This window comes from Saccopteryx leptura, chromosome 4 (assembly GCF_036850995.1).
Source record: "Saccopteryx leptura isolate mSacLep1 chromosome 4, mSacLep1_pri_phased_curated, whole genome shotgun sequence".
NCBI classification, from domain to species: Eukaryota; Metazoa; Chordata; class Mammalia; order Chiroptera; family Emballonuridae; genus Saccopteryx; species Saccopteryx leptura.
Genome location: NC_089506.1, coordinates 117,928,201 through 117,956,124, shown reverse-complemented (window position 1 = coordinate 117,956,124; position 27,924 = coordinate 117,928,201). Strand labels below are relative to the sequence as shown.

Here is a 27,924-nt window from a genome sequence, read left to right as displayed (position 1 = left end):
TAAAGTACAGCATAGGAAATATAGTCAATAATATTGTAATGACCATGTATGGTATCAGCCGGGTCCTAGACTTAACTGTGGTAATTATTTCATAAGGTACATAAATGTCTAATTACTATACTATAAACCTGAAATATAATATTGTCCATCAAATATAAATGAAAAATAATTTTTAAAAGGGGAATATTTTCTCAGCAGCGTCCTGTAATTTCATGATTGTTGAAATTCTTCAATGAAATAAGATGTTACAAACTGCTTTTCTAACAATAAAATCAAGTAAAATGTAACAATAAAATCAAATTCGAGAGCCAGGTAATATTGCCTTTTCCTTCCAAAATTTTAATGGGTATTATTTAATAGAAAATACAACACATTTCTCATGCATTTAAACAATTAATCCAAAGGAAAAAGTAAAAAAAAACGTGATTGCTTAGTATGCTGATAAAATGTTTTTAGCAAGATACAGATAATATTTTCAATATTATATAAGAATATGGTATAAAACAAAATGAAATATTTTTGAAATGACAATATCAGTTTACCTAACCTGCATTCGTACAAATGGACAGTTGTACTTCTTGCCCTGGATCAGAAACAGAACAACAGCAAAATACCACCTCAAATTGCTATCTTTCATCCAAATCAGCTAATTATAGTATATATATTGGCTAAACCTCGTAATGTTCACACAGGGATATGTTTTGATAAAAGATATAAATGGAAAATTCAGGCCAACCTTTTAATTCCAGGTAAATGTCAAGTATAAAAGGACCTTTCATAATGTACTTGGAGCTATCACAGATTTCAAAGGGCACACACGGACCTATTGCACATCTGATCCTCACAGCATTCCAACAACGATGTTCACATTTTATTGAACAGAAAACTAAGGCTACTCATTTAAGATCAGATAGCTTGATCAGTGGTACAAACACACTTATCAATGACCTTGGAACACTGGACAGCATTTCCTGTTGGTAGATCACCTTCCTAACTCCATCAAGATATGATTCAATCATCAAAAAAAGTGTGAGTTTCTTGAGGTCTGGAAAGCAGGCCCCAGTCAATAGTGATGAGGACAGTTGGTTCCAGATTGCTCATGTGCTACACAATTTACACTAAAACATTAGGATACAGAGGAAGGCTGAAAGAAGGGCAAAGGAAGAATAATCTGAAAGAGCATAACATGGCAAGGTTCCATCACAATCTAGAATAAACTATAGCAAACTGAAAAAAATGGTCTTAAATAGAAAGCCAGTATTCAGACCACAGTGGTAAAAAAAAAAAAAAAGATGTAGTAATAGAAATGCAGGAAATTATTCATTTTAGTAGCTCAGTGTTTGGCACACATACCCCTATAAATCATTCTAAAATTTATCTGAGGTAGACAGTTGTTAGGAATGAAGTGAGTTCATGTTAAAGATGAAAAAAGGAGAAGGCACTGAGGAGAAGCCCTATCTTTAAAACTCCCTTCAAAAAACATTCCAGTTGCCCTGGCTGGTTGGCTCAGTGGTAGAGCGTTGGCCTGGTGTGCAGAAGTCCCGGGTTTGATTCCCGGCCAGGGCACACAGGAGAAGCGTCCATCTGCTTCTCCACTCCTCCCCCTCTCCTTCCTCTCTGTCTCTCTCTTCCCCTCCCGCAGCCGAGGCTCCATTGGAGCAAGGATGGCCCGGGTGCTGGGGATGGCTCCTTGGCCTCTGCCCCAGGCGCTAGAGTGGTTCTGGTCGTGGCAGAGCATCGCCCCCTGGTGGGCAGAACGTCGCCCCTGGTGGGCGTGCCGGGTGGATCCCGGTCGGGTGCATGCGGGAGTCTGACTGACTGTCTCTCCCTGTTTCTAGCTTCAGAAAAAAAAAAAAAATTCCAGTTATTTGTAAAAATCCTTTTTGGTAAAGTGCTTAGACACTAGCCATTTTATTCTTACATTTAATAGTTGAGATTAAGTATCTTACAACAAAATGACCAAAGATAAGTGAAGCTTTTTTCAAAGAAAGCCTACCTGAGTTCACAGGAAGTTTATAACTTTTGTCTACTTGGACTGCACTGGTTTTCTCCTTCTCAGTTTTTCAAGATGGAGCTCAAGTTGACTTCCTGTGCAAAGTCTTCATGGTTCTGTCAGTCAAAGGCAATACTCCACCTCCCATAAGTCCCACCACTCTTGGGAATTGCCATTAATATGGTGTCTGTTAGCTACACAGACAAACCCTGTCTCTTCATTTTTAAATCTTCAGGACCTAGCATTTTGTGAATACACATTAATCTTAGTCCGTCTTTCTGACCTTTTTTTTGTTACTTTTCTTTCATTGAAATTTCCTTATACATTTACAAGTAAAATTAAGTCATAAGAATGGGAACACAACATATAATTCTTAATGACATAAAAACAAATTTTCTGATACTAGATCATGTAAAAATACAAAGATGAATTCTTGCTCTGGAATATTATTTTTAAGCACTTAACAATGAATTTGAGAATCTGACCTTTCACTTGAAAGATCTCCAGGGAAAGAAACATCATACATGGAATAAAGGGAAGTAGCTTCTCAAAGGGATGTATTTTTGCACTTGTTTTGCTCCAATTTCTGCTACATAGATTGCTCCGGTTTCTCCACTGATGTCTAAGAGATGAGGCAAAACTTGATCTGCGAGTTGGATTGAGCTTATCACAGAACAAGAGCCAATGTTCCCTACTGGGGGTGCTGCTAGAAACAGGAGCCTGCTAAGATTCAGCTGCGCCACAATCACGTACTTCCCATCAGGAGTAAATCTAAGGAGAAAGATATTTACATAATAAATTTATGTAAAATTAACATAAATATTTATTTTCTCAACATTTTTATCCCCGACAGTGCTAAACAGCAGGCAACTACCTGCTAGAAATTCTCCCTGCCCAAAGTTTAGCAGCTCTTCTGGTTGACAAATATTTGCAGCACATTTTCTAGATTATAATATGCTGGGTTGGTTTTTAACTGCCTCCAATATATTTATAATGCAACACACTCACTCACACACACAGAAACAAAAAAAGGAGCAAAGAGATATCACACAGAATTTCACATATGAATTGATATACCAAACTGCTGAATTGATTGATCTGTTCATTTATTCTACAAACACTGAGTTCCTAGTATGCCTACACTACTTAGGTGCCAAGAATATGGCTGTGAGCATGAAACCCAAATCTCTATTTTCTTGCCTTTATAGTCAAGTGGGAGAATCAGTTATGAAAATACAGAATGAGAAGTAATTTTAGAGGCCATGATAAACCTTGCTAGGGTCAAGAGATACAGAGTGACTGAGTCAGGGGGTGTACTTAATGGAGGGTTTTTAGAGCAGGGACCACAGGCATGGGAGGGTCACTGAAAGCAAGAATAAGATGTGCTCAGAGAGAAGGCCAGAATGAGTGTTGAAGGGTTCTTTTTTTTTTTTTCTTCTGTATTTTTCTGAAGCCAGAAACGGGGAGAGACAGTCAGACAGACTCCCGCATGCGCCTGACCGGGATCCACCCGGCACGCCCACCAGGGGGCGATGCTCTGCCATCCGGGGCGTCGCTCTGTTGCGACCAGAGCCACTCTAGCGCCTGGGGCAGAGGCCGGGGAGCTATCCCCAGAGCCTGGGCCATCTTTGCTCCAGTAGAGCCTCGGCTGCGGGAGGGGAAGAGAGAGACAGAGAGGAAGGAGAGGGGGAGGGGTGGAGAAGCAGATGGGTGCTTCTCCTGTGTGCCCTGGCCGGGAATCGAACCCGGAACTTCTGCACGCCAGGCCGACGCTCTACCACTGAGCCAACCGGCCAGGGCCTGAAGGGTTCTTTTAAAGAGAATTTTAAATTGATCTAATTCTATTAATATGGGAACAAGAGATTTGTGATGGTAGACCTAGCCAAAGATTAGCTTAAATTAAGACAAAATAACATTGTCCCAGTACTCTACAACATGAAGGTAAGCTGTGTCTGACACGACAGACTCAAGATTTTCACTTCATTCTGTGTTTACAAACTGACCAAATGCATCTTGAGGGAAATGTCTAGAGAAGGTGCTGCACATACTTGGGGTCACACAGTATACCTGGAGTTTGAAAGATGACTACATGTCTTCTGCATAATTGTTTCCCTTCCTTTCCTTCCCTGCTTAAAATTAATAATAAATATTTAAAACTTTCAGCTAGCTTTTCAGAGAACCTCATATAAAGCAAACAGAACAAGCATTTTAAAATAAAAAGCAGCAGTTACCTTACTGAAGAAGGTCCCTCTTCTGTGAAACAATTATTCCATGCTCCTAACCACGCCCCAGTGTCTTTATCAAACACCTGAATTCTTTTATTTCCTCGGTCAGCAACCCACACCTGAGAGACCAAAAATAAGTGTTTGCTGGAAAAGAGCCACAGCATAATGAGGAGAAAGGAAAGAGAGGGGACAGGAGAGAGAATTTTTACTTTCATTAATTTCACACACATTATTTCCTTTAGTACTTAGAGATCCCCAAGTAAGGTCATTAAAGGCCCAATTTTCAGATAGGAAATTAAAGTTCAGAAAAAATGACAATATCTTGAAGTGAGCATGCAACAAGTGGAGTGGAAGAACCATTCATGACCATCTGTCTCAACCCAAGAACCATAATGCTCTGTCTGCTGTACTAAACATACTTTTTAGGACTTTATTTATTCATTTTAGAAGGGGGTGGGCAGGAAGCATCAACTCCTATATGTGCCTTGACCAGGCAAGCCCAGGTTTTCCAACTGACGACCTCAGCAGTCCAGGTCAGCACTTTCTTCACTGTGCCACCACAGGTCAGGCTGGACTAAACATTTAAATACTGTAACTAAAAAATTAGTATACTCTAATAATGCAGAGGGTTTGGAGATACTGAAGCAATAGCATTCATTCACTTCCCTAACAAACATTCACTGTCACTGAGTGCTGCCAAATTGTTGGTTCCTGGGCCAGGTGAAAAAACCGAGACAGAGAAGAGGGGCCTGAGTTCCTCAGGCTGGGGAGAAGGCAGGTACTCATTCATACTACAGTATCATGAAACTTCTGCCTGGTTTTTCCTGAAGTGTGGCCAAAGTGCTGAACCCCTTAAAGAGGAAGCTTGGGAGATTTTAATAACACATAAATAATGAGAGTAGGTTTGCTATAGACTGTAATAAGTTATTAGGGAAACTTGTTTTTAGACAAGAAGGTCCATTCTAAATGACATTTCAAGTATTGTACTTGATGTATACAACCCATGGCACATACACAGTGAGATCATGTTTAATGACACATGGCTAGGGTTGTTGAGAGCTACGAAGAATGGATGCAAGGGTGGGCCAACCCTGCTGGCCTCTTCCTCTTCCCTTCCAGATCTTTGGATTTCTTGGGTTTGTGGATTCAGGGACTTTTTTTCAGGGTATCTTTATCAATGCATGTGAGTTTTGGTAGCCACTGAATTCATCTCCAATCAGAAACAAAGACTTATTGCATCACTTGAGAAAGGCTGTTGATCCCTACGTAAGGTAACTGATTTGAGGATTAATGTCTTAGCGACCAATAGGAAATACAGTTTGGTATCTAAGATTGGGACTAAATATGCAGAAATAACTGATTTTCCATCACTCGATAATACCAGAGTGTCCAATCAAACGATCTGCAAGGCCTCTCCAGAAGACAGTGAATTTACCGGGGCTTAGGTCTCACATGCTCAGAAACTTGATCTTGCTCTTTTCCAGTAAAGAGAATAGTTAGTTCCAATTTTCTAGTTCCTAATTTACACACAAAGTTCACATCTTCAGTTATCTTCCCTATCTATAATGGGAAATAATTGAAAAATTTAAGATCAAAACATTCTCACTTTGTCAAACTGGAAGCCAAGCATAATCCAGAAGCCTGCTTGCTGAGCATAGCATAAGAAGTGGAAATGGATTAAACGCCCAATGGCATGAAGCCAAGATACTCTGATCCATCCACTGTGCACCAGGACACTTAGTCATTTCACAAAGATTCATAAGATGACAACTGCATGTTAGGCACTAAAGTGTAAGCAAAATTCAGTATGTGTACTGAGTCGTGCAGCTTACCCTCTCTTAGGGGAGACAATCAAATCATTCTGTTAGAGTGACTTACTGGGGAACTCCAGGCTATTATAGAAAAACAGAAGAAACTAATGATAAAACATTTGAGGTGGGGTCTGGTTATAGGAAGGTAACCTCCCAAAATTAATACGTATGTTTAAAGGTGTACAAAAGTAAAACAAGTGGCAGTTGATAGGGGTGAAAAACTAAGAAATAAATTGCAATTTGCTGGTTAAAGCTCTCTGTTCCTAAGACAGAGTGCAGGAGAAAAAACAAAAGTTGGCTAGGTGGTTCCGTTTTTCAAGCTTCCAAGATTAACCTCTTCTGTCTCTCTTTTGATCAGTGCATTCTAGAATTAACTTTGTTTAATACTAGAATTAAAAATATATTTGAATACTTAAACTAGTTTTCCTAGGAGGAGAGTAACTTCATTGCTCCATTTTGTGTTCTTTCTATCCTTTAAGTGAAAAGGAAATCTATTTTGCTTGTTTCTTAATATTTGGAAACTCCCCTCATTATAGGACTCAAACATTTTAAGAGAGTATGCTAGGTATACCAGCCCCAGAGGTCTTGTCCAGACATACCCAGATGCATACATCCATGAACACAATGCATATCCAGATGTCCAGACATGCACAGGTGCACTAAGATTCATATGTACAAGCCCAGATATACATACATCCATACAAACATATCTAGACACAATGACACCATATTCTTACCCGACCAGAAGAATCTACTGTAATACTGTGAGGTATGTTGAATTTAGCAGGCCCGGTCCCATTTTCTCCATGTAACCAAAGCATCATAAAATCTATAAACGGTAAACATACATGGTCAGTGCAACATATAGAATACCTTGTGTATTGACGTGTTATATTTTATGTCACAGGATGCAGACAAACTTTTCAATTATAACCCTACTCCTTACTATTTATATACCCATTTGCCTAATTCTTATGCTTTACCAAAAACATTCCTTCTGTTTCAAGCAATTAGTTTACCTCTTTAATGAATATCTCCATGTGAACTCGCATCACTCAAAATCATTGTTTAGGGTTCATGTCAACCTCTTAAACTGTTTCCCCTTGCCAACTAATCTCTGCAGTTACCATTCTTTGCTATTACCATTCCTCTGAACTTAAATATTCGCATTATGTTTTTATAGTCTCACTTATTACCCTGTACAGCAGTGGTTCTCAACCTGTGGGTCGCGACCCCGGCGGGGGTCGAATGACCAAAACATGGCTTTAGGCGACCCCTGTGTTTTGGTCGTTCGACCACCGCCAGGGTCGCGACCCACAGGTTGAAAACCGCTGCTGTACGGGGTTAAACAATGGCACTCTGAAAAGATATGTCCAAGTCCCAACTTTCAGTATTTGTGAATGTGGCCTTCTGGAAAAAGGGCCTTAGCAGATACAGTTAGGAATTCCGAGACATGATGACTGGTGTCCTTATATGAGAAAAGAGGGACACAGGGAAGAAGGCCATGTGAAGATAGAAGCAGAGACTGGAGTGATGCTGGCACAAGCTACGAAATGTCTGGAGCCACCAGAGGATGGAAGAGGCAGGTAAGGACTCTCCCCTATGCTTGTAGTGGGAGAATGACCTGCTCTATAGATTTCAGACTTCTGGATTCCAAAACCAGGAGTGAATGAATGAATTTCTGTTTAAGCCACTCAATCTGTAGCAATTTGTTGCAGCAGCCACAAACTAATATACCTATATTCAATCTGTCTCCAAAATTTGCTTGTTTCTTTCAGAGAGATTTTTGGGTTCTAACTTTATTCTCACTTCATCTTCCTTTAACTATCACCAACCAAATTCAGTTACTAGGTGATCAGTTAACTACACAGCATCCACGTGACAGAGCTTACTGCAAATATATCCTGAAATAATATTTATCTTGTAAAATCTTTGCTTCTATAATACCACTTTTCTATTAAAAAACATCAAAGACTCTTTATAGGCAATTATGTCTTTAAATCCTTAGATACGCTACAGAGGAAAGGCTGTTCCATGACGTGACAGCTGCTTGACCAGAGCTACATCTGGCCAAGAACACAGACTGGTTCTCATAACCCTGTCAGAGACCATCTGGTAGACCCCTCCCCTATGCTCCAAGGCACATTGGTTCCTGAAGCAGACAGTTCCCTGCTCCTGGCAAACAAGTGAGGCTTTCCCCTCGTTCGTCCTGCCTGTTCTGTGTAGCTCTTTAGCACCTGCCACACAGCTTGGAGGATACCCACATTACCCTGCTGCCTCCCTGAATGGGCTTCCTGTGTAAGTTCCTTTATAAACTCTAGGTGCAATGCTGGAGTGTTGGTCTCTTTCTCTGGTCTCTTGGCCCTGGGAAATTCTTTCAACATAAGTTCTCAAGAATATCCCAAATCTTATTTTCTACTATTCAAAAAGTGCATCCTTAAGCTCCTTTACTAAAGACCTGCTATTAACACCTGTAGACTTTGTGTGACAAAGGCTCTTTACAACCCACCCTTCTCCCATGAAAACCAGTTTAGGGCAAGAACTAGTCCCTTCTTAAACTCTCACCCTACGTCTCCAGTCAACAGTAGTTTCTCCTCTTTATCTTATTTTACAATTTTATTAATCTTATTAACAATTGATACCACAAAGCAGCAAACTGTTTCATTTGTAACAGACCTGCACCTAGGATACTACTGAGGAGGGAATTCACTAAAACACTTGCTGATCAACCTGTGTGACATCTCAGCTCTGGGATGCCAGGTTTCTGACTGCTCAATCCTTAATTAACCACTTATTGCTTGAGCCCACGGTAAGTTCTCATACTGCCTCCAGTTCATTACAAGGGAAGCACCTAGCTTTCGGTGAACAATAAGCAAATCCATTAACAGAATCATTTGTTATTGGCCATCTCACATATCTGTTCTGATTTTTTCCTAGTAATACACTTGAAGTCTTTACACAAATTCATATACAATAGTTATACCATTATATGAAGTATCAAGTAAATTAAATCCAATTTATGAAATAATGTATTTATATAATGCCATATAAAATTAAGCCCTGTACCTTGGGACAGCTTGACCAATCTGTTATTCAATCCTCCGTCTCCATCCACAATGTAAATATCTCCTGTGTCCTCTACGTACAGTTCAGCAGGGTTGTCAAACTGCAGGGGATTCAAACCAGTACCTTTTTGGCCTGGAGTACCCAAGACTTGAACAAGATCACCAAAGGAATTGTATTTTTTAATAGTATGACCAAAGGATCCTACAAAGACAAGCACACACATTTCACTAATATAACGACTGAACAAACATTTGTATTTTTCAGTACAGCTGACCCTTGAATAAAAGGGTAGAGGAAGATTGTGCTAAAGGCACTGACTCTGGCAGAGTCGAAAATCATACGTAACTTTCAATACTCCAAAAACTTAACTACTAATAGTCTACTGCAGACCAGAACTTATCGATTATATAAACAGTCAATTAGCACATATTGTATATATGTATAATATACTATATTCTTATGATAAAGGTAAAAAAATGCTTATTAAGCAAATCATAAGAGAAAATAATTTATAGTATTTATTGAAAAAAACCCTGCACATGAAGTGGACCCACCACCCAGTTTAAATCCATGTTGTTCAAGGACCAACTGTAAGCTAAAAACAGAAACCTGACAGCATTAAACAGCAATAAGAAGTTAACAGGTTCACACAGTTACATGTTATATTTGACAAGCATCTGAATTTCCTCTTTAGTTATAGCCAAACCTCAGGTACTCCAAAGTAAGTAGATTCTAAATTTAAATAAATAAGACTAAAAAACTTAACTCCTTAAACATAAAGCTCATATTAAATTATTAGTACACCATTTTCCATTTAACCTTATGATCTTGAGTAAGCATTACTTGTAAAAGGAAATCAAGATGGAATTGGAAAAAAATCGTATTTAAAAACTTATTTTATGCATTCATGTGCAGATCTCAAAGTTCAGTAGGTTAACAAAAGTGTTCTCTATAATACAGACTTTTTTTAAACTACATTTTCTCCTAGTGGAAACAAATTAAAAATTCGACTCATTAATTTGAGTAGTACAAACGTTCATATACGTCCTCGTGCCTCTTGAGACCATCCAGACTATAATTGTAACAAAACTTTTTATTTTAAAAATGTGTAAGGCAGCATTATAAAAAGGCTTATGAATGTTCTTCTTGTTTCCATAAATTGGTTATCAAACAAACATGGTTTTAAGTTAATAAAACTGGAACTGGAACTAATTTCATTTTTTGAAGAAAAAAAAACAAAAACAAAACTCACTCCCAGAGGTCAGTGAGCATAAAAAAACTCACTACTCAAAGGGTTAACTTTTTCCCCTTAGGGACCAGATCTTTTGAAACCACTCCTGTCTTCTCACATATTAAAATTCTTGGAGCTACAATGATTTTAGAAGCAAAGTAGAATAAGCCTGACCAGGCGGTGGCGCAGTGGATGGAGTGTTGGACTGGGATGCGGAAGACCCAGGTTCGAGGTCGCCAGCTTGAGTGTGGGCTCATCTGGTTTAAGCAAAGCTCACCAGCTTGGACCCAGGGTCGCTGGCTCGAGCAAGGGGTTACTCGGTCTGCTGTGGCCCTATGGTCAAGGCGCATATGAGAGGGCAATCAATGAGCAGCTAGGGTGTCACAACGAAGGACTGATGATTGATGCTTCTCATCTCACTCTGCTCCTGTATGTCCCTCTCTCTGACTCTCTCTCTGTCCTTGTAAAAAAAAAAAAAAGTAGCCTGACCTGTGGTGGCGCAGTGGATAAAGTGTCAACCTGGGAATGCTAAGGTCGCCGGTTCAAAACCCTGGGTTTGCCTGGCCAAGGCACATATGAGAGTTGATGCTTTCTGCTCCTCTCCCTTCTCTCTCTCTCTCTCTCTCTCTCTCTCTCTAAAAAAAAAAACTGAATAAAGTTAAAAATAAAATATTAAAAAAAAAAAGTTGAATAAGAGACAAAGAAAAACATTACATAATGATACAGGGATCTACTCCACAAGAGAACACAACCCAACATTGGAGCACCTAAATATGTAAAGCAAATCTTGGTGGACATAAAGGGAGTGATCAACAGCAATGCAATCACAGTAGGGGATTTTTACCACCTCACTGACATCAAAGGATAGAACTTGGAAACAGAGAAAATCAACAAGGAAACAGTGATACAATAGCTCAGATAGATTTAATTGGTATCTTCAGAGCATTTTATTTCAAAGCAGCAGCAAAATATACATTCAAGTGCACATGGAACATTTTCTAGGATTGGCCACATGTTAGGACAAAAACAAGTCTCAATAAATTTAAGAGGACTGAAATTATATCAAACATCTCTGACCACAAAGGAATGAAATTAGAAATTAATTTCAAAAGAAAAAACTGAAAAACACAAACATATCGTGCCTAAATAACTCGAGAATTAATGGGTTAACGAGGAAATCAAAAGATACCTTGAGACAAATGAAAGTGAAAACACGATAACCCCAGTATCAGGGAGCACAGTGAGAGCAGTCCTAGGGAAACCACAGCAGCCCAGGCCCACCTCAAGAATGAAGAAAAATCTCAAGCAACAATCCGTGCACTTAAAGGAACCAGAAAAACAACAACAAAAAAGCCCAAAGTGAGCCAGAAGGAAGGAAATAATAATGACAAGAGTGGAAATAAATAAAATAGAATATTATGAATTATATGACAAAAATGGAAAAATCTGGGGCCTGACCTGTGGTGGCGCAGTGGATAAAGCGTCGACCTAGAATGCTGAGGTCACCAGTTCAAAACCCTGGGCTTGCCTGGTCAAGGCACATATGGGAGTTGATGCTTCCTGCTCCTCCCCCCTTCTCTCCCTCTCTTTCTCTCTCTCTTTCCTCTCTAAAAAATGAATTAAAAAAATAAAAATACAGAAAAAATGGCTAAATTCCTGGAAAAATATAATCTCTTAATACTGAATTAAGGAGAAACAGAAAATATGCAGACTACCCAAAACAATCTATAGATTCAACACAATTCCTATCAAAATACCAATGGCATATTTTATAGAACTAGAACAAATAATCCAATAATTGATATTGAACCACTAAAGACCTCAAATAAACACAGCAATCCTAAGAAGAAAGCTGGAGGTATCACATTACCTGCCAACAAACTATACTACAGGACCATAGTAAACAAAACAGTCTAGTACTGGCAAAAGAACATACACATAGATCAATGGAACAGAACAGAGAGCCCAGAAATAAACCCACACATTTATGGTCAGTTAATATTTTACAAAGCATGCAAAAATATACAATGGGGTAAAGATAACCTATTCAATAAATGGCATTGGAACACTGAACAGATACATACAAAAAGAAAATGGAACTAAAACAGCTTTGTAGACCATACACAAGAATAAACTCAAAATGGATTAAAGAGTTACCTGTAAATGTAAAGACTCAATACCACAAAACTCTCAGAAGAAAACACAGGCAGCAAAATCTCAGACATTTTGCTCACCAATATTTTTTCTGATATATTCAATATTTCCTCAGGTAAGGGTAAAAAAAGAAAAATAAACAACTGGACTATATCAGACTAAAAAGTTTTTGCATAGCAAAGAAAACCATCAAAAAAAGAAACCAAAAAAGATGCCTGACGCCCTGGCTGGTTGGCTCAGCGGTAGAGCGTCGGCCTAGCGTGCGGAGGACCCGGGTTCGATTCCCGGCCAGGGCACACAGGAGAAGCGCCCATTTGCTTCTCCACCCCTCCACCACGCTTTCCTCTCTGTCTCTCTCTTCCCCTCCCGCAGCCAAGGCTCCATTGGAGCAAAGATGGCCCGGGCGCTGGGGATGGCTCTGTGGCCTCTGCCTCAGGCGCTAGAGTGGCTCTGGTCGCAACATGGCGATGCCCAGGATGGGCAGAGCATCGCCCCATGGTGGGCGTGCTGGGTGGATCCTGGTCGGGCGCATGCGGGAGTCTGTCTGACTGTCTCTCCCTGTTTCCAGCTTCAGAAAAATGAAAAAAAAAAAAAAAAGATGCTTGACAAGGTGGTTGCACAGGGGTTAGAGCGCCGGACCGGAATGCGGAGGACCCAGGTTTGAAACCCCGAGATCGCTGGATTGAGCACAGGCTCATCTGGTTTGAGCAAAGCTCACCAACTTAAGCCCAAGGTTGCTGGCTTGAGCAAGGGGTCACTCACTCTGTTGTAGTCCTTGGTCAAGGCACAACATATAAGAAAGCAATCAATGAACAACTAAGATGCCACAACAAAGAATTGATGCTTCTCATCTCTCTCCCTTCCTGTCTGTCTGTCCCTATCTGTCCTTCTCTCTGACTCTCTTTCTATCTCTGTCAAAAAAAAAGAACAAGAAAACAAAAAGGCAACCTTGAATGGAAAATACTTGCCAAGGATATAACCAATGGAGTTAATATCCAAAATTTATAAAGAACTCACACTACGCCACACCAAGAAAATAAACAATCCAATTAAAGAATGGGTAGAGCACCTGAACAGACACATCTCTAAAAAAACATACAGATGGCAAATAGACATATGAAAAGATGCTTTACTTCACAAATCATCAGAGAAATGCAAATTAAAACCACAAGGAGATATCACCTTATACCTGTTAACAATTGCTGTCACCAATAAATCAACAAACAAGTGTTGGAGAGGGTGTGGAGAAAAGGGAACCCTCATGCACTGTTGGTGGGAATGCAAATTGGTTCAGCCACTATGGAAAACGGTATGAGAGTTCCTCAAAAAATTAAAAATAGAACTGCCTTATGATCTAGTTATTCTACTTGTGGGTTTTGGGTGTGTATCTGTGTGTGTGTGTGTGTGTGTGTCAGAGACAGAGAGGGTCAGAGAGAGGGACAGATAGGGACAGACAGGAAGGGAGAGAGATGAGAAGCATCAATTCTTCATTGTGGCTCCTTAGTTGTTCATTGATTGCTTTCTCATATGTGCCTTGCCTGGGGGCTACAGCAGACCGAGTGACCCCTTGCTTGAGCCAGGGACCTTGGGCTCAAGCTGGTGAGCCTTGCTCAAACTAGATGAGCCTGCGCTCAAGCTGGTGACCTCGGGGTCTTGAACCTGGGTCCTCCACATCCCAGTCTGAGGCTCTATCCCTGTGCCACAGCCTGGTCAGGCTCTACTTGTGGTTTTTTATCTGAAGAAACCCAGAATACTAATTTGAAAAATATATGCACCTCTATATTCACTGCAGCAGCATTATTATTATTTCTTGATTCAGTGAGAAGGGAGGCAGAGACAGACTCCTGCATGCCCCAGGACCAGGATCCACCTGGCATGACCACTAGAGGGCGATGCTCTGCCCATCTGGGACATTGTTCTTTTGCTCCGCAACCGATTTCTTTCTTAACCCCTAAGGCAGAGGCCATGGAGTCATCCTCAGTGCCAGGGGCCAACTTGCTCCAATTGAGGCATGGCTATAGAAGGGGAAGACAGTGTGAGAAAGAGAGAGAGAGGAGAGGGGGGGAGGAGTGGAGAAGCAGATAGTTGCTTCTCCTGTGTGCCCTGACTGGGAATTGAACCCAGGACATCCACATGCCAGGCTGATGCTCTACCACTGAGCCAACTGGCCAGGGCCACTGAGACATTATTTATTATAGCCAAGATGTGAAAGTAACCCATATGCTCATCAATGGACCAGTAGATAAAAAAGTTGTGCTATATTTATACAATGGAATACTACTCGGCCATAAAAAAAGAATGAAATCCTACCATTTCTGATAGCATGAATGGACCCAGAGGGTAATATGCCCAGTGATATAAGTCAGTCAGAGAAAGACCATATTTCACTTACATATGGGATCTCAATACATGAACAAATTCAAATGGACTCACAGACACAGAGACCTCAGTGGTGACGCCAGAATGGAAGGGTTTAGGGGACTAAAGGAAAGGTGTGAAGGATTAAGAAGTAAAAACTGGTTGTTACAGAACAGTCACAGGGATATCAAGTACAACATAGGGAATACAGTCAGTAATACTGGGTAACTATGTGTGGTGCCAGTTGGGTACTGGAAATATCAGGGTGAATACTCTGTAACATATATGATTATCTGATCACTATGTTGTACACCTAAAAGTAAACTGTAATTAAAAAATTTTTTTAAAGACTTGTCAATTTAAAGGTAACAATCATAATAATGATAACCTCCCTGTTATATGGCTTAATTCTACAGAAATACAATATAGGTTTAAAAACAAATGATTTCATGAATCATTAAAGAAATTGCAATTAGATCCAGCAACTCTGATTTTATAATGTACAAGCAAGCACATAGGCAAAAACGTAATTTCTAGCAAGATAATTTAATAGATACTTGTAGACATACCACTTCCTACATCCGTGATCCAGACGGATTGTTCATGTAGTGTACTGGCTGCAAACATACCATGAGGTGTGTCAACTGTGTGATTCCAAGCTCTTAGGAAATATCCATCCTCTGTGAATACTAATACCTTTTGGATGTTATCCCCTCTCTGAAGGTATACAAAAAATAATTGCTTAGACACAATCAGCTTTAAGGAAGTCATCTTTACTTTGGCAGACAGAAGCACAAAGTGAAGGCTAATCAAGGAATTTACTAATGTTAAAAAACCCAACTTGGAGGCAGTTCGGGGGAGGGGGGTAAAAGGGGTGTAATGGGGGACTGGAGAGTGGGGGTGAGGCTGTTATATTGAGTGGGACACTTGAATCCATGTTAACACAGTAAATTAAAATCAATTAAAAAAAGCTTCGAAACCTAACAAATTAGTATCTCTTCAAATTCAGTTATATATTCACTTGAAAGCAATTAAAATAATTCCATAATGGGGTGGATATAAACATGATGGTAAAATAAAACACGCAGTTGCTTCCTTTGTGTTCGTAGATTAAAAAAAAAACAAACCAATTTTACTTACTTGGGCTACGTAAACCAGTCCGTTCAGGGAGTCAACTGCAACACAAAACGTTGCTCCAGTGAAGCGCTCTGAACGCTTGGGCCAACCTACATCCAGCCGGTAAAGACTCTCCTTAGTTCTCCAGGAAATTTGGAAAATAGAGTCCCTTAAATTCTTAAATAAAACCAGAAGATTAAGATTCAGTCTAGGTTAAAAAAAGAAAAAAAAAAATCTTACTTTTAAGCACGCAGTGACACCTGACACAGAGATCAGAAATGATAGGAAAGACATGGGCTTATACACGTTTAAAGACCAAGGCGATCAAAATAAGTATCTGAAAATTATTTGAGGATGTAGGGATAGCTGGGAAGGAAGGGAATACATCGTGTTACAGATGGTCCTCGACTTACATGCTGGTAAGCCCATCCTAATTTCAGGACGCCGTTAAGTCAAAACGTACCGAATACCATAGCCCAGGCAACCTTAAACGTGCTCCGAACACTTAGGTGAGCCTGCAATTGGGCCATTAGCTTCAGTTTCCCCTCTCGAAAGCCTTCCTCTTCTCACCAGAAGACCAACATAGCACGCGCTTATGACACGATGGGGACCCGAACACAAGACACTGGGAAAACGCCGACAACACTGTGCAGAGCAGGGCACCCGCGCTTCCCCTTCCCGGTCGCCCCGGGCGTCACGGGCAAGCGGCAGACCCCCGAGGAGGCCCCGTGGGACTCACGACGTCGCCTCAGCGCCATCCCGACGCAGAAAACCCACAGATCAGGGCCCGCCTGCACGAGCATTCAGCAAGGGACGGGGCAGTCCCACGGGGCTCCGCTCCCCGGTGCCAGCACTCCCACCAGCTCCACTCCAGGGGGAAGCGTCGCCTCCCAAAAGTGTGGTCCCCACACTCCAAACAGCCACTTCCGCCCCATTCCACTCACCGAAGGGCCCGAAAGACGCGAATGCAAAACCAGAAACGCGAGAGAAAGGCCGGCGCCGGCCGCGCAGAGCCAGAGTCTCTTCATGGCGAAGCTTCCCGCGGGGTCAGCGAGATGGCCCCAGGGCCGCACGGTACCCCCTTCTACCGCCGTTTCTCCGACGCGCCAGCCTCTATGGCCAGATGGGAGGGCCGAACCGATGGAAAAACGAGACACTCAGTTTGGGATTCCCACAGCTTTCCCGGTCCCCGCCCCCAGGTCACGTGCCCTCGGGCTGACCCAGTGACCAAGCCCAGCCGGCCCCCCGGGAAGAGCGGTCCTATGCCGAGGTCCTCCGTCCGTCCAAGTTAGGAAGCCCATCGCGATGCCACAACGACTCGACGTCCCTTCTTTGGAAATGAAGACCCGCCCCTCCGCAGCTAGCTCACACACACCCAAGACCCAGGGTGTGACCCTCAGAAAAGAACTTCCCGGTTCCGCGGAGGGTTTCCTGCGCATCCGCTTCCGAGGTGTTCAGGCGTGCGCCCTGGACACCTATGTTTCCCCAGCAGGACCCGTCCGCCGGCGTTCAGGAAAGAGTGGCCTAAATTAGTGCTGCGGCGTGGAGTTCACTCGGGCGCGGCGGGCTTCGTCGAAAGCCCGCCACCGGAGCCGGTGGGCGCTGCAGGGGAACTGGGAGGGCTCCCGGCCGCGTTGGCCCTGCGGGGTTCCGGAGCCCCCTGCCCCAGGACCGCGGCCCTCCGCGCGTCTCCGGGGCTGCCTGGCAGCCGGCCCGCGCCCGGAAGCTGTGGCTGTCGGTAACAAAGACTGCCCGCCCGCCACCTCTGGCCTGCGGAGCTCGAACCCCGGACGCCGGCGCTGCTGCTGGGGATGCGCGCGCGCGGAGCCTTGCGGCCAGGGTCGCGGCGGTGAGCGCCGGCAGGCCAGCGCTCGTGGGTGCAGGCAGGCCGGCACCTCTGCTCGCCGGCCGCCGCCGGGCGTGGGGCGCGGGGACCGCGCTCTCCCTGCCGCCGCGTCAGGAACGCGGCCGGGCGACCGTCCCCTGCGAGGCCCGGCCCCTCAGCTGCGGGGACCCGACGCGCACCCGGCTGCCCGAACCCGATCTCCCTGCGGACTCAGCGCAAAGTGACCTGAGGCTTCCTGGCCGGCTTTTGTTTTTTAATAAAAAGGTGTTTGCAAGTCTTCATTTTTTAGATTTATTTTCCTCTCCGGAGTTTTAAGCAGTCTACCTCCTCGCATCCATTCTCCTGCTCCTGAAAGTCTTTTTTTCTGTAAAATCACGTCGAGAGAGTAGCCAAGATGGACAAAAAGTCCTTTGAAATGGTTCTGGATGAAATTAGAAAGGTAATGACATTTAATTTCTTCAATCACTCTGAGCTACGCAAATTCTCATGGTTTATTCTCTTCGTGCAAAATAGCCGGCCTTTAGGGTTGCAAAACTGTTTGGGATGTTAGCATGCAGCGCAGGACTTAACGTCTTCATCCATTTCATGATACAAATAGGAATTATGGTAGCGCTTGAACATCGATGCAGTATTGTGCATGTTTTAATACTAAGAGCCCTGGGTTCTGAAGCTGGCTCTGCAGATCGTTAATACCTATGTACTTCTGGATAAGTAATTTACTCTTTCTGAACCGATCTTCCAGGAACAAGACACGGAGAACTAGAGATAATATATTTTAAGGACGTTTCTTTAATGGTGATTATTAGGACAGGTTTTTCAGATCTCAGAATTGGCTGGCACACACAGTTGCCTGGGCCGGACAAAGCTGGTGCCTTAATGAAAAGTGGCATTTAGCTTTAAAGTCGTACTCTTAGGAATGGGCTTCAGTAACTTGAATTGCAAAGCTTTTTTTCTCCTACTTTACACTTTTTTGTTCTTTTAGAGGCCTCTGTTTGTAGCCTACCTCCCAGAATGAATCAGACAGCAAGTATTTTGGAATGTAGCCTGCCAGCATTACTACCTCAAGCACAGAAAATATGATTTTACATAATTAGAACTAGAAGGACTTAGTGTGACATTGTTATGCTAATTAGCAGTTCTTTGGTTAGAACTTCCGGGCAATTTCCTCCAAGTTTCCATACCTGTAGACTTTCACTGACTTGAAAAGATTTGTTACTTTGTGCTCTGGTGCTTAGTTTGTTTCAGCTTATGAAATTATATTTTAAAAAATTGCCTTTGTACTGTGCTTTTTTTTTTTTTCTGAAGTTGGAAACGAGGAGGCAGTCAGACAGACTCCCACATGCGCCCGACCGGGATCCACCCGGCATGCCCACCAGGGGGCGATGCTCTGCCCATCTGGGGCATCGCTCTGTTGTAACCAGGGCCATTCTAGCGCCTGAGGCAGAGGCCAAGGAGCCATCCTCAGCTCCTGGGCCAACTTTGCTGCGGGAGGGGAAGAAAGAGACAAAGAGGAAGGAGAGGGGGATGGGGTGGAGAAGCCAGATGGGTGCTTCTCCTGTGTGCCCTGGCCGGGAATAGAACCCGGGACTCCTGCACACCAGGCCGACGCTCTACCACTGAGCCAACCGGCCAGGGCCTATAGTGCTTTTTTTCTTGCAAAGTAGAATGTTTTTCGTCATTCTTTTTTTTTTTTTTTTTTTTTTTTTTACAGAGACCGAGTCAGAGAGAGGAACAGATAGGAACAGACAGGCTTGAAGGGAGAGAGATGAGAAGCATCAATTCTTCATTGCAGCACCTTAGTTCATTGATTGCTTTCTCATATGCGTCTTAACCTTGGGGCTCCAGCAGATCGAGTGACCCCTTGCTCAAGACAGCAACCTTGGGCTTCAAGCCAGCGGCCTTTCGGCTTCAAACCAGCAACCATGGGGTCATGTCTATGATCCCACACTTAAGCATGCGACCCTGTGCTCAAGCTGGATGAGCCCACGCTCTGCTGGCAATCTCGGGATTTCAAACTTGGGTCCTCTGTGTTCGGGTTCAATTCTCTATCCACTGCACCGCCACATGGTCAGGCTTTTTTCATAGTTCTTTATAAAGCATTTTTTATTTGAATATGCAGTAAAATTTACACGTTTGAAAGTTTTGAATGTTCTTTTTTGAACGAAATTTCTGCTTTTGCAGACCCAGTGTGTAATAAAAATTTGCAATAAAATCTCAGTTTGCTAACTATGTATTTAGAATTTGTTCCAATTTGTGAGCTTATATTTAGTTACTGTTTATGAAAAAGTAATTTGTGCATTCAGGTAGATCAGTAAATTTCTACTTCAGAAGCTAGAGGGTGTCACTTTGAGTATTCTCTCCCTTAAGTTGTGAAAAGATTATGTAGTAAATAATAAAGAGGGTAAGGCAAGTTTTTCAGATGAAAATCATTCACATAAGCAACCTAAGTCATTATTTCTGGTTTGTGATCAAAATGTCTGGTGCTGTCCAGGCCAAATAATTAGATGCATCAGTATTGTCTTAGTCTACTGTGGGACAGCTGTGTTAGGCTTGCTTACTTGCTGGTTTACTGGCTTCAAGCACTTTGCCTGATTGGTGTATGAGTGTGTGGCTGAACCATGTGTGTGTGGCCTATGTAAGGCTATGGGTGCTTGAGCTCAGGGGAATTGTGGATGGCAGATTGCCTGCCTGCCACTGTGGGGGGCCATTCTTGCTGTTTCTTCCCCTGCCTGTGTGCTTGTCCACTGTTGCAAGACTATTAAATGGAACAACCCAATGCTTCCTGGCTCTGCAGTTTCTCTATCATCTTCCCGAATCCAGTGCGGGCCTGCCTGGCCTCGGCCACTGGCATTATATCTGGCGTAGTTGGCAGGATTCAGAGCAGGTTGGTATGGAGCCTCTGGGTGGAATAGAGGGGTGGCTGTTCCCAGTGTCTCTTCTGTTGGGGACCGTGGGCTAGGCATTTTTTTTTACAATTATGTGAGAAGAAACCAGGAGCTCAGTGTGAGAAGCTGAGCGAGGTCAAAAGCTCCAGGATAAGCTGCAGACCGAGTGACAATGACAGTGGAAACTGGAGCAAGCGCTGGAGAATGAGACCAGCTGGGTTTGAGAGCTGCAGTGTGAGATGCAGGCTGAGCACCAATGGCGCCCATAACTGGACCGGTCTCTGGAGAAGGAATTGCGGGTTCACAAGTTGCAGTTTGCCATGGAAGCTGAATGTTGGCAGTGATAGCTGTTGGAAAAACAACTGTGGGTTCAGGAGCTCCAGTTTCAGTTAGGCTAAGAGTCAGCAGCCACACGAGGCAGGAGCCAAAGCAGGTGCAGAAGACGGAGCTGCATTCCTGCCAGTGGAGTGGCTCTGAGTCACCGGGAGCAGGTATATCCGACTCTTCTGAGGAAGAAGTTCAAGCTGCAACTGCTATCCACAGACTCAGAGCCTGGCCTGTGGTCACCAAGAAGGTAAAGACCCAGCAGCCAGGAGTCCCTCAGGGACAGGCACAACCCCCACCGCAGGTGGTGGAGCAGTCTGTGGTCCAGTCCTATACCCAGGCAGAGCTGATGGAGTTAGTGGTGTCCTTGGCAGCCTAGTTGCTGCGGTTGTGGGACATAGGGATGACATTATGCTCGCCAGAACAGAGATGGACTGTAAGGCTGTGAGGGCTGCTGCCCTTGCTGCCCCCATGACTAACAAGAAACTAGCCTATGAAAGTTACACAAACACAGATGTGGGTAGATTTGATTGCGGCCGGGGCAGATAGGGAGAAATTATTGAATAGATGGCAAGCCTAAATAAAGTCTTGTTGGAGCTTTGACAGCAACTTGAGTCAGAACAGAGGTTCTAGCTGCTAAAAAAGTGGGGGAAGCCAATAGCCCCAGCATATGTCAAGAAAATGGCTGACATTCAGGTTGCAGGATCCCTGTGACCCGTTGTCCCAGTTTGAATAGGGGGAAGGGCAAGAGACCCATCCAACAGGGACGGGTGGGGGCCAGATGCCCCATGTAAAATTGGCAATCCACTGGTCCCCTTCTAATTTGCAGCAGGTGTTGGCATTGCCTGCAATGAATGTTTTACCTTGGTGATTGGCACAGACAGCTAGGCTGTCTGTCATGGACTGCTTCTCACCCAGCTGCAGAGATGCACCAAGATCACTTTCTTCAGTGGACATGGCCCTGGACTATAGAGGCCCCTCACCTTTGATGGGTGACACCATGGGGTGAGGGGCTAGAGGCGGGCTTTCAGTTAACTCCTTGGGCAGATTGCTCAGGGAGATTGAAAGGCACTTTTGTAGTTGTCATTTTATTTTTTTTATTTATTATTGGGGTTTTTTTGTATTTTTCTGAAGTTGGAAACGGGGAGGCAGTCAGACAGACTCCCACATGCGCCCGACCGGGATCCACCCAGCATGCCCACCAGGGGGCAACGCTTTGCCCATCTAGGGCGTTGCTCTGCTGCAACCAGAGCCATTCTAGCGCCTGAGGCAGAGGCCATGGAGCCATCCCCAGCGCCCAGGCCAACTTTGCTCCAATGGAGCCTTGGCTGTGGGAGGGGAAGAGAGAGACAGAGAGGAAGGAGAGGGGGAGGGGTGGAGAAGCAGATGGGTGCTTCTCCTGTGTGCCCTGGCTGGGAATCGTACCCAGGACTCCTGCACGCCAGGCCGACGCTCTACCACTGAGCCAACTGGCCAGGGCCTAATGTGCCTATTGTGAAGTAAGCAACCCGAAAGGGGTGAATTGTGGCACAGCTGTGTTAGGCTTGCTTGCCGGTTTACCAGCTGATTGGGTGCATAAGTGTGTGGCTGAATGATGTGTGTATGGCCCATGTAAGGCTATGGGTGCTTGCGCTCAGGGGGATTGCTGATTGCGCATGGTGGATTGCCTGCCTGCCTGCCTGCCACTGTGAGGGGCAATTCTTGCTGCTTGCTTGAGAAGCAGTTTTCCCCTGCCTGTGTGCTTGTCCAGCATTGCAAGACTCTGTTAAACGGAATGGCCCAACGCTTTCCAGCTCTGCAGTTTCTCTGTCTGCCTGAATTGAATGTGAACCTGCTTGGCCTTCACCACTGGCATTACATTGACTAAAATGGGATAAAAAATATAGCCATACCCGAATATGAGACTTACTATTGGTTTTTAAAAGTTATTCTAAGACTTTTTGTTAGTTTAAACCAGGTAAAATCTTCCTGAGGGCCACCATAGGTCATACTGGTTGTCCCTACTGTCATTTAAATCAAAGTCATGTAGGATGACAGTAAGAAGGAGGAAGAAAGTAGGGGAAAAGGCAATGTTGAATTTATTCTTCAAAAAGGAGGTAATAATAGCTATAATTTTTGAGTACTTACTATTCATGTGTCTGTTCTAAGCACTTTCTCCTTGTGCTATATGCGCTGTTTGATTTGATCCTAACAACCTGAGAGGTGTAGGTATTATACTCATTTCACAGATGCAAACCTAGTTTCCGTGAGGTTAGCTAGTTAGGTCAGTTATCCAGGGAGGAAGTGGGGAAGGGGGTAAAGAAGAGGGGTGTGATCCAGTGTTCAAATGAAGGCAGTCTGACTCTAGAGTGTTGTGTCGTTGTGCCTAGGGATACAACTAGGTCTCTCAGGCACTGATGAAAGAATTGAGACATATCTTAGCATCAACACAATTCAGCATTTTGTCTAGAAATTTGCTTTTGACTGTTCAAGAATGATAATCAAAATCCCAAGAGTATATTATTCAGAATGCCATTTTCTTTTTCAATGAAAATTAGATTACTGAACATCCTGGATGTTTTCTTAGTTGACTTGTCATAGTATTTTTTCCTAGCAGAAAGGTATGTGGAAAGTACAGATACCATTGTTTTATAGTAAAAGCAAAATGATTGGTTGATTTTTAAAGATTAGTAGCCAAATTATGAGACTATTCATCTATAACGAATAGTCTCAAGGAGAGCATACCTGGCTTCAGCTCTAGATAGTGTTGGGTCAAGGCCACCGGACTTCTCTCTGAATTCCCCTTGTTTGATGATGCCACATGAGGAAAGGACTTGTCATTTACTGAATACCTCTTATGTGTCAGATCTACTATTGACTATTTAATCATCACAGTAACTGAGGTGGGTAATGAATGGCATTCCCTTTTATGAGTAAGGAGGTGCTCAGGGTAATTCAAGTGCCCCTCAAGATCCACACCACCAGTGTGGCAAGTGTGTAGATAGAATTCAGAGCCTTCTAGCTCACTGAGTTTTCATATGCCCATAGAAATCATGTCAGGAACCTTGACGTACATAACAGGTGCTGAATAAATAATTGACAGATGAGTAATGTCAGATACATTCGGTCTTTTTTTTTTTTTTTTTTTTTTACAGAAAGCGAGAGAGGGATAGACAGGGACAGACAGACAGGAAACGGAGAGATGAGAAGCATCAATCATTAGTTTTTTTTTTGTGCACGTTGCAACACCTTAATTGTTCATTGATTACTTTCTCATATGTGCCTTGACTGTGGGCCTTCAGCAGACTGAGTAACCCCTTGCTCGAGCCAGCGACCTTGGGCTCAAGCTGGTGAGCTTTTGCTCAAACCAGATGAGCCCTCGCTCAAGCTGGCGACCTTGGGGTCTCGAACCTGGGTCTTTCGCATCCCAGTCTGACGCTCTATCCACTGCGCCACTGCCCGGTCAGGCTGATACATTCAATCTTAAAAATGACAACTTGGTTGAATTTGGGATGTTCTGAAACTCTTTAATTACATAAATTCCATGCATAATTCCTATTAATGTTGAACCTTATCTATTACAGTTTTATTCCCTTTTTTGTAGGAGTGAGTAGGAAGGCCCAGGACGTGTTCCTGCTGTCTCAGTGTATTCCTTACAGCATGGCACCTGGAAAGGTAGAATGTCCTGTCACCACAGTGACTTTAGCCACCTCTGCATACTGGGCTGAAGAAGGTCTTCCACTGTCTTGAGTTGCTTAGACATTTTTACTGTATGCTTATTACTGTTCTGTTTATATATATTAACCCTTGAAGTGGTGAGTTTTTTTCATGCTCGCTGACCCCTGGGAGTGAGTTATTTTGGTTTGTTTTTTTTCCAAAAATCGAAATCAGTTCCAGTTACAGTTTTATTAACTTAAAATCATGTTTGTTTGATAACCAATTTATGGAAACAAGAAGAACATACATTTGCCTTTTTTTAATGTTGCCTTACACATTTCTAAAATAAATTGATCGTACTCTGGATGGTAAGGAGGTACGAGGACTTACATGAACGTTCGTACTATCAAAGGGTTAATTAATGCTGTTTTTCTGTTTTTCAGGCTGTTTTGACAGAATACAAATTGAAAGCAATTGAATATGTGCACGGATATTTCTCCAGTGAACAGGTATTACTCTGTTTGTTGAAGCAAAAGTCTTTTTTTTTTTTAACATGATGCTCTGGTTCATGTTTATTTACCTGCTGGTCAAGGTCAGAATTGCTTTTTCTTTGTTGCAGTATTCAGGAACTTCAGAAGCCTTCTGTTTTGGTAGAAAACTTTGTAGAATTTATAGCTTGGGTATTTTTTTTTTTTTAGCTTGGGTATTTTAAAAACATACTCTCTTTCATCACAATATCATGTGGTAACATGATTTTAAAATGCAGTGTCTAAAAAATAACAGTTCGAAATGTTTTTCATTCTGGGCACAATATCACGCATAAATATATAAACTTCTAGTGGTAAGCACACTCAACTTTGTGTAGTATTTATAAGTCAATAATTGTAAAATTCATCCCATACTATGAAAGAAAACTTGAATCAGTGGTGAAATATTTTCTTATATGAAGCCAGTAAGTAGAAATTTTAGCAGTAACCAAAAAAAAATTACAGTGTCTAATAAATAGATTCTGTAACTGCCAGAAGACCAGTGGTGGTTTAATGAAAAACATTTTACCTAACTTAAGGGAGAGTTTGCTAATTTAAAAAAATGTGTATATGTCTATATACACGGAAAGCCTGCTTGGCACCTGGAAGATGTTTGATAGACAAATAGGGCAAAAATAGAAATGTACATCTGGAGAACAGGTCTGGGAAAGTGTCGAAACATAGGTAGGTAGACAATGTGTGAATCTATGGATTGAATTAATAAATGCTCCAACTTTTCATCTATTTCTCACTGTTCCAAGTGCAAAGCATAAGCCTGTGGGACTCTGCCTGCTCAATTTCCAAAGCTGCTGTGTGGCTTGTCTGGGTTGCTGCCTATTTGATGAGTGTGTTTCAGTCATTACTTTTCAGTCACCTTGTTCTTTCTTAAAATTTAAATGTTTTGAAAAGATTTATTGTTTCTTATAGATATCTTTTTTTTCCTTTGTTTGTGTGTGGTGTGTGTGCCTGTGTGAAACTTTGTAGAAAGCTTTTCTTAGTGGTTACTCTGCTTTGCTAAAGTCATGAAAAACTTTGTTAAGCCACTTTCTAAAGATGTAACATTCTAAGCCTACTTTATATAGTGAAAATTTTTCTTCCTGTGTCAGACATTATAGTTTTTAAAGTTTTATAGCTGGTAAAGTGCCGGGTAGCATTTGTTATGTAGTAAGTACATTCCTATTAAGGTAAGGACATACAATATACTCTTAACAAGTTGTCTAGAAAGTATGCATAATACTTATTTGCTGTTTTTGTTTCTTTTTATAAGGCGTAAAAAGTATTTTTATTCTTCTATACAGTATCACTCTGGTTTCTAACATTAACCTTCCTTTGTACAATAACTGAGATCTTAATATATGTATTTTCAGGCTGGAACTCACAGTAATATAATTCATTAACCCAAATTTTATTAGACTGTTCTTGAGTCTTTTTGTTGTTGTTTTCTGGAGCATCTTGAAGCCTTTTACCAGGGTGGTAGTGACCATGTAGAGACTTTAATATTGTGATCTGGCTGCCCTGCTCACCTCTTACTAGCTGTCTCACCATATCACCCTCATTTGTTTGAAGTTCACCGGTGATAATGGGAGAGAGGGCCTGGCTAGCTGCGCTCTGAAAATGACCTACCATTTAGAAGCTGCTGGAGTAATTCATGGTGATTCTTAACCTTTTTAGGGAATAGCTATTATGTGGTGTGAATTTGAGTATTATGCCCTCCAGATTCAAGTTAAAGAGCAGAGACTAGTGAGCCTACACTAAACCACACCACTGAATACCCTTTTGTAATTGATCAAAACTGTCAGTCTCCCCTGCATTTTTAAGTTTTCCGTTCATAGTAAATCTTTATATCCCTAAGCTGACATTTTGTCTCCATATAGTACTTTTCCAACCTTTTCTTTATGTACTCTCCTTTTTTCTGTATCTTATACTGTTCTTTGTTTTTAAACCAGTTGCTGTCCAAGGCTTTCTGTGAGGATGCAGATGTCCTGTCTTCACTGCCCATTGTGGTAGCCACCAGCTTCATATGGCTGTTGAGCACTTTAAAATGTGGCTTGTGCCAGTAAGGAGCTAAATTTTTTTATTTGATTTTATTTCAGTTGACTTGAATTTAAGTAACTGCACAAGGCTACTCTGAACACAGCCTAAACTCTGGTCCATGTTTCCCCTCGTCATCTGAGCCCAGGCTGCACATTTTGTATAGTAATTCAAAATACTGAAATAACCTTGCAGAAATTTTTGTGAACACAATGTCATAAGAGCTAAGTTACTTCTTTGCTTTCAGGTGGTTGACTTACTGAGATATTTCTCCTGGGCTGAGCCTCAGTTAAAGGCAATGAAAGCATTACAACATGTAAGTAACTTGTTTTTCCTTAGAATGTAGAATTTAAGTATATTGGATTCTCCCCTAGTTCTCTGTAATTCATTTCAAGTTGTCATTGGTTTGCGCTGAAAAAAAAACTGACCCTAAATTTTATTATACTTTGATTATTCAAAGTAACTTCGTTAAAAAATTAAAACTTCTCAAACTGTAAATTTAAATTGCAGACCATTCTTCTAAGACCAGATACCATAGGGTCTTAATTGGCAAATTGGAGGAGAAAATGTTTATAGGCAAGCAAAATTTAGGATTTGAATTTCTAAGTATTTTAATGTGCTTTCTTCCATTTTTGGATATCTTCACCCATTTGTATTTGGTCTTAGAAGAATTGTCAGATGGGTTTATACTTACATTCTTTCGACAAACACTATCCAAGTG

General features: G+C 42.3%; 2 protein-coding genes across 4 annotated transcripts in view; one reads left to right on the top strand and one right to left on the bottom strand.

The window, feature by feature from the left end:
* Window positions 1-1,873: 1,873 nt before the first annotated feature.
* NHLRC3 (NHL repeat containing 3) lies at window positions 1,874-17,143 on the bottom strand. The gene is made up of 7 exons (XM_066381095.1): window positions 16,899-17,143; window positions 15,979-16,131; window positions 15,408-15,555; window positions 9,096-9,296; window positions 6,767-6,858; window positions 4,225-4,337; window positions 1,874-2,764 (listed from the first exon to the last, which is right to left on the bottom strand). The coding sequence occupies exons 1-7, from the start codon at window positions 16,980-16,982 to the stop codon at window positions 2,512-2,514; spliced, it is 1,044 nt and encodes a 347-aa protein (XP_066237192.1). The 5' UTR covers window positions 16,983-17,143; the 3' UTR covers window positions 1,874-2,511.
* Window positions 17,144-17,455: 312 nt separating this feature from the next.
* PROSER1 (proline and serine rich 1) overlaps window positions 17,456-27,924 on the top strand; it is a 33,883-nt gene continuing 23,414 nt past the window's right edge. For 2 of the 3 annotated variants that reach the window (XM_066381094.1, XM_066381093.1), the window contains exons 1-3: window positions 17,456-18,239; window positions 25,089-25,154; window positions 27,451-27,519. In XM_066381094.1, coding sequence (XP_066237191.1) covers window positions 18,195-18,239; window positions 25,089-25,154; window positions 27,451-27,519 — 180 coding nt within the window. In that variant the 5' untranslated portion in view covers window positions 17,456-18,194. The remainder of the gene's footprint in view (window positions 18,240-25,088; window positions 25,155-27,450; window positions 27,520-27,924) is intronic. The other variant, XM_066381092.1, reaches the window with a different exon arrangement.

Bases quoted from the DNA above. Each gene is read 5' to 3' on its own strand.
- NHLRC3 (XM_066381095.1), bottom strand. From the start codon at position 16,982: ATGAAGAGACTCTGGCTCTGCGCGGCCGGCGCCGGCCTTTCTCTCGCG. The intron at 9,297-15,407 runs GTATGTCTACAA...TTGTCTTTGTAG, and splicing joins GATCACGGATGTAGGAAGTG to GATCCTTTGGTCATACTATT. The intron at 6,859-9,095 runs GTACAGGGCTTA...TACCGTTTATAG, and splicing joins ATTGGTCAAGCTGTCCCAAG to ATTTTATGATGCTTTGGTTA.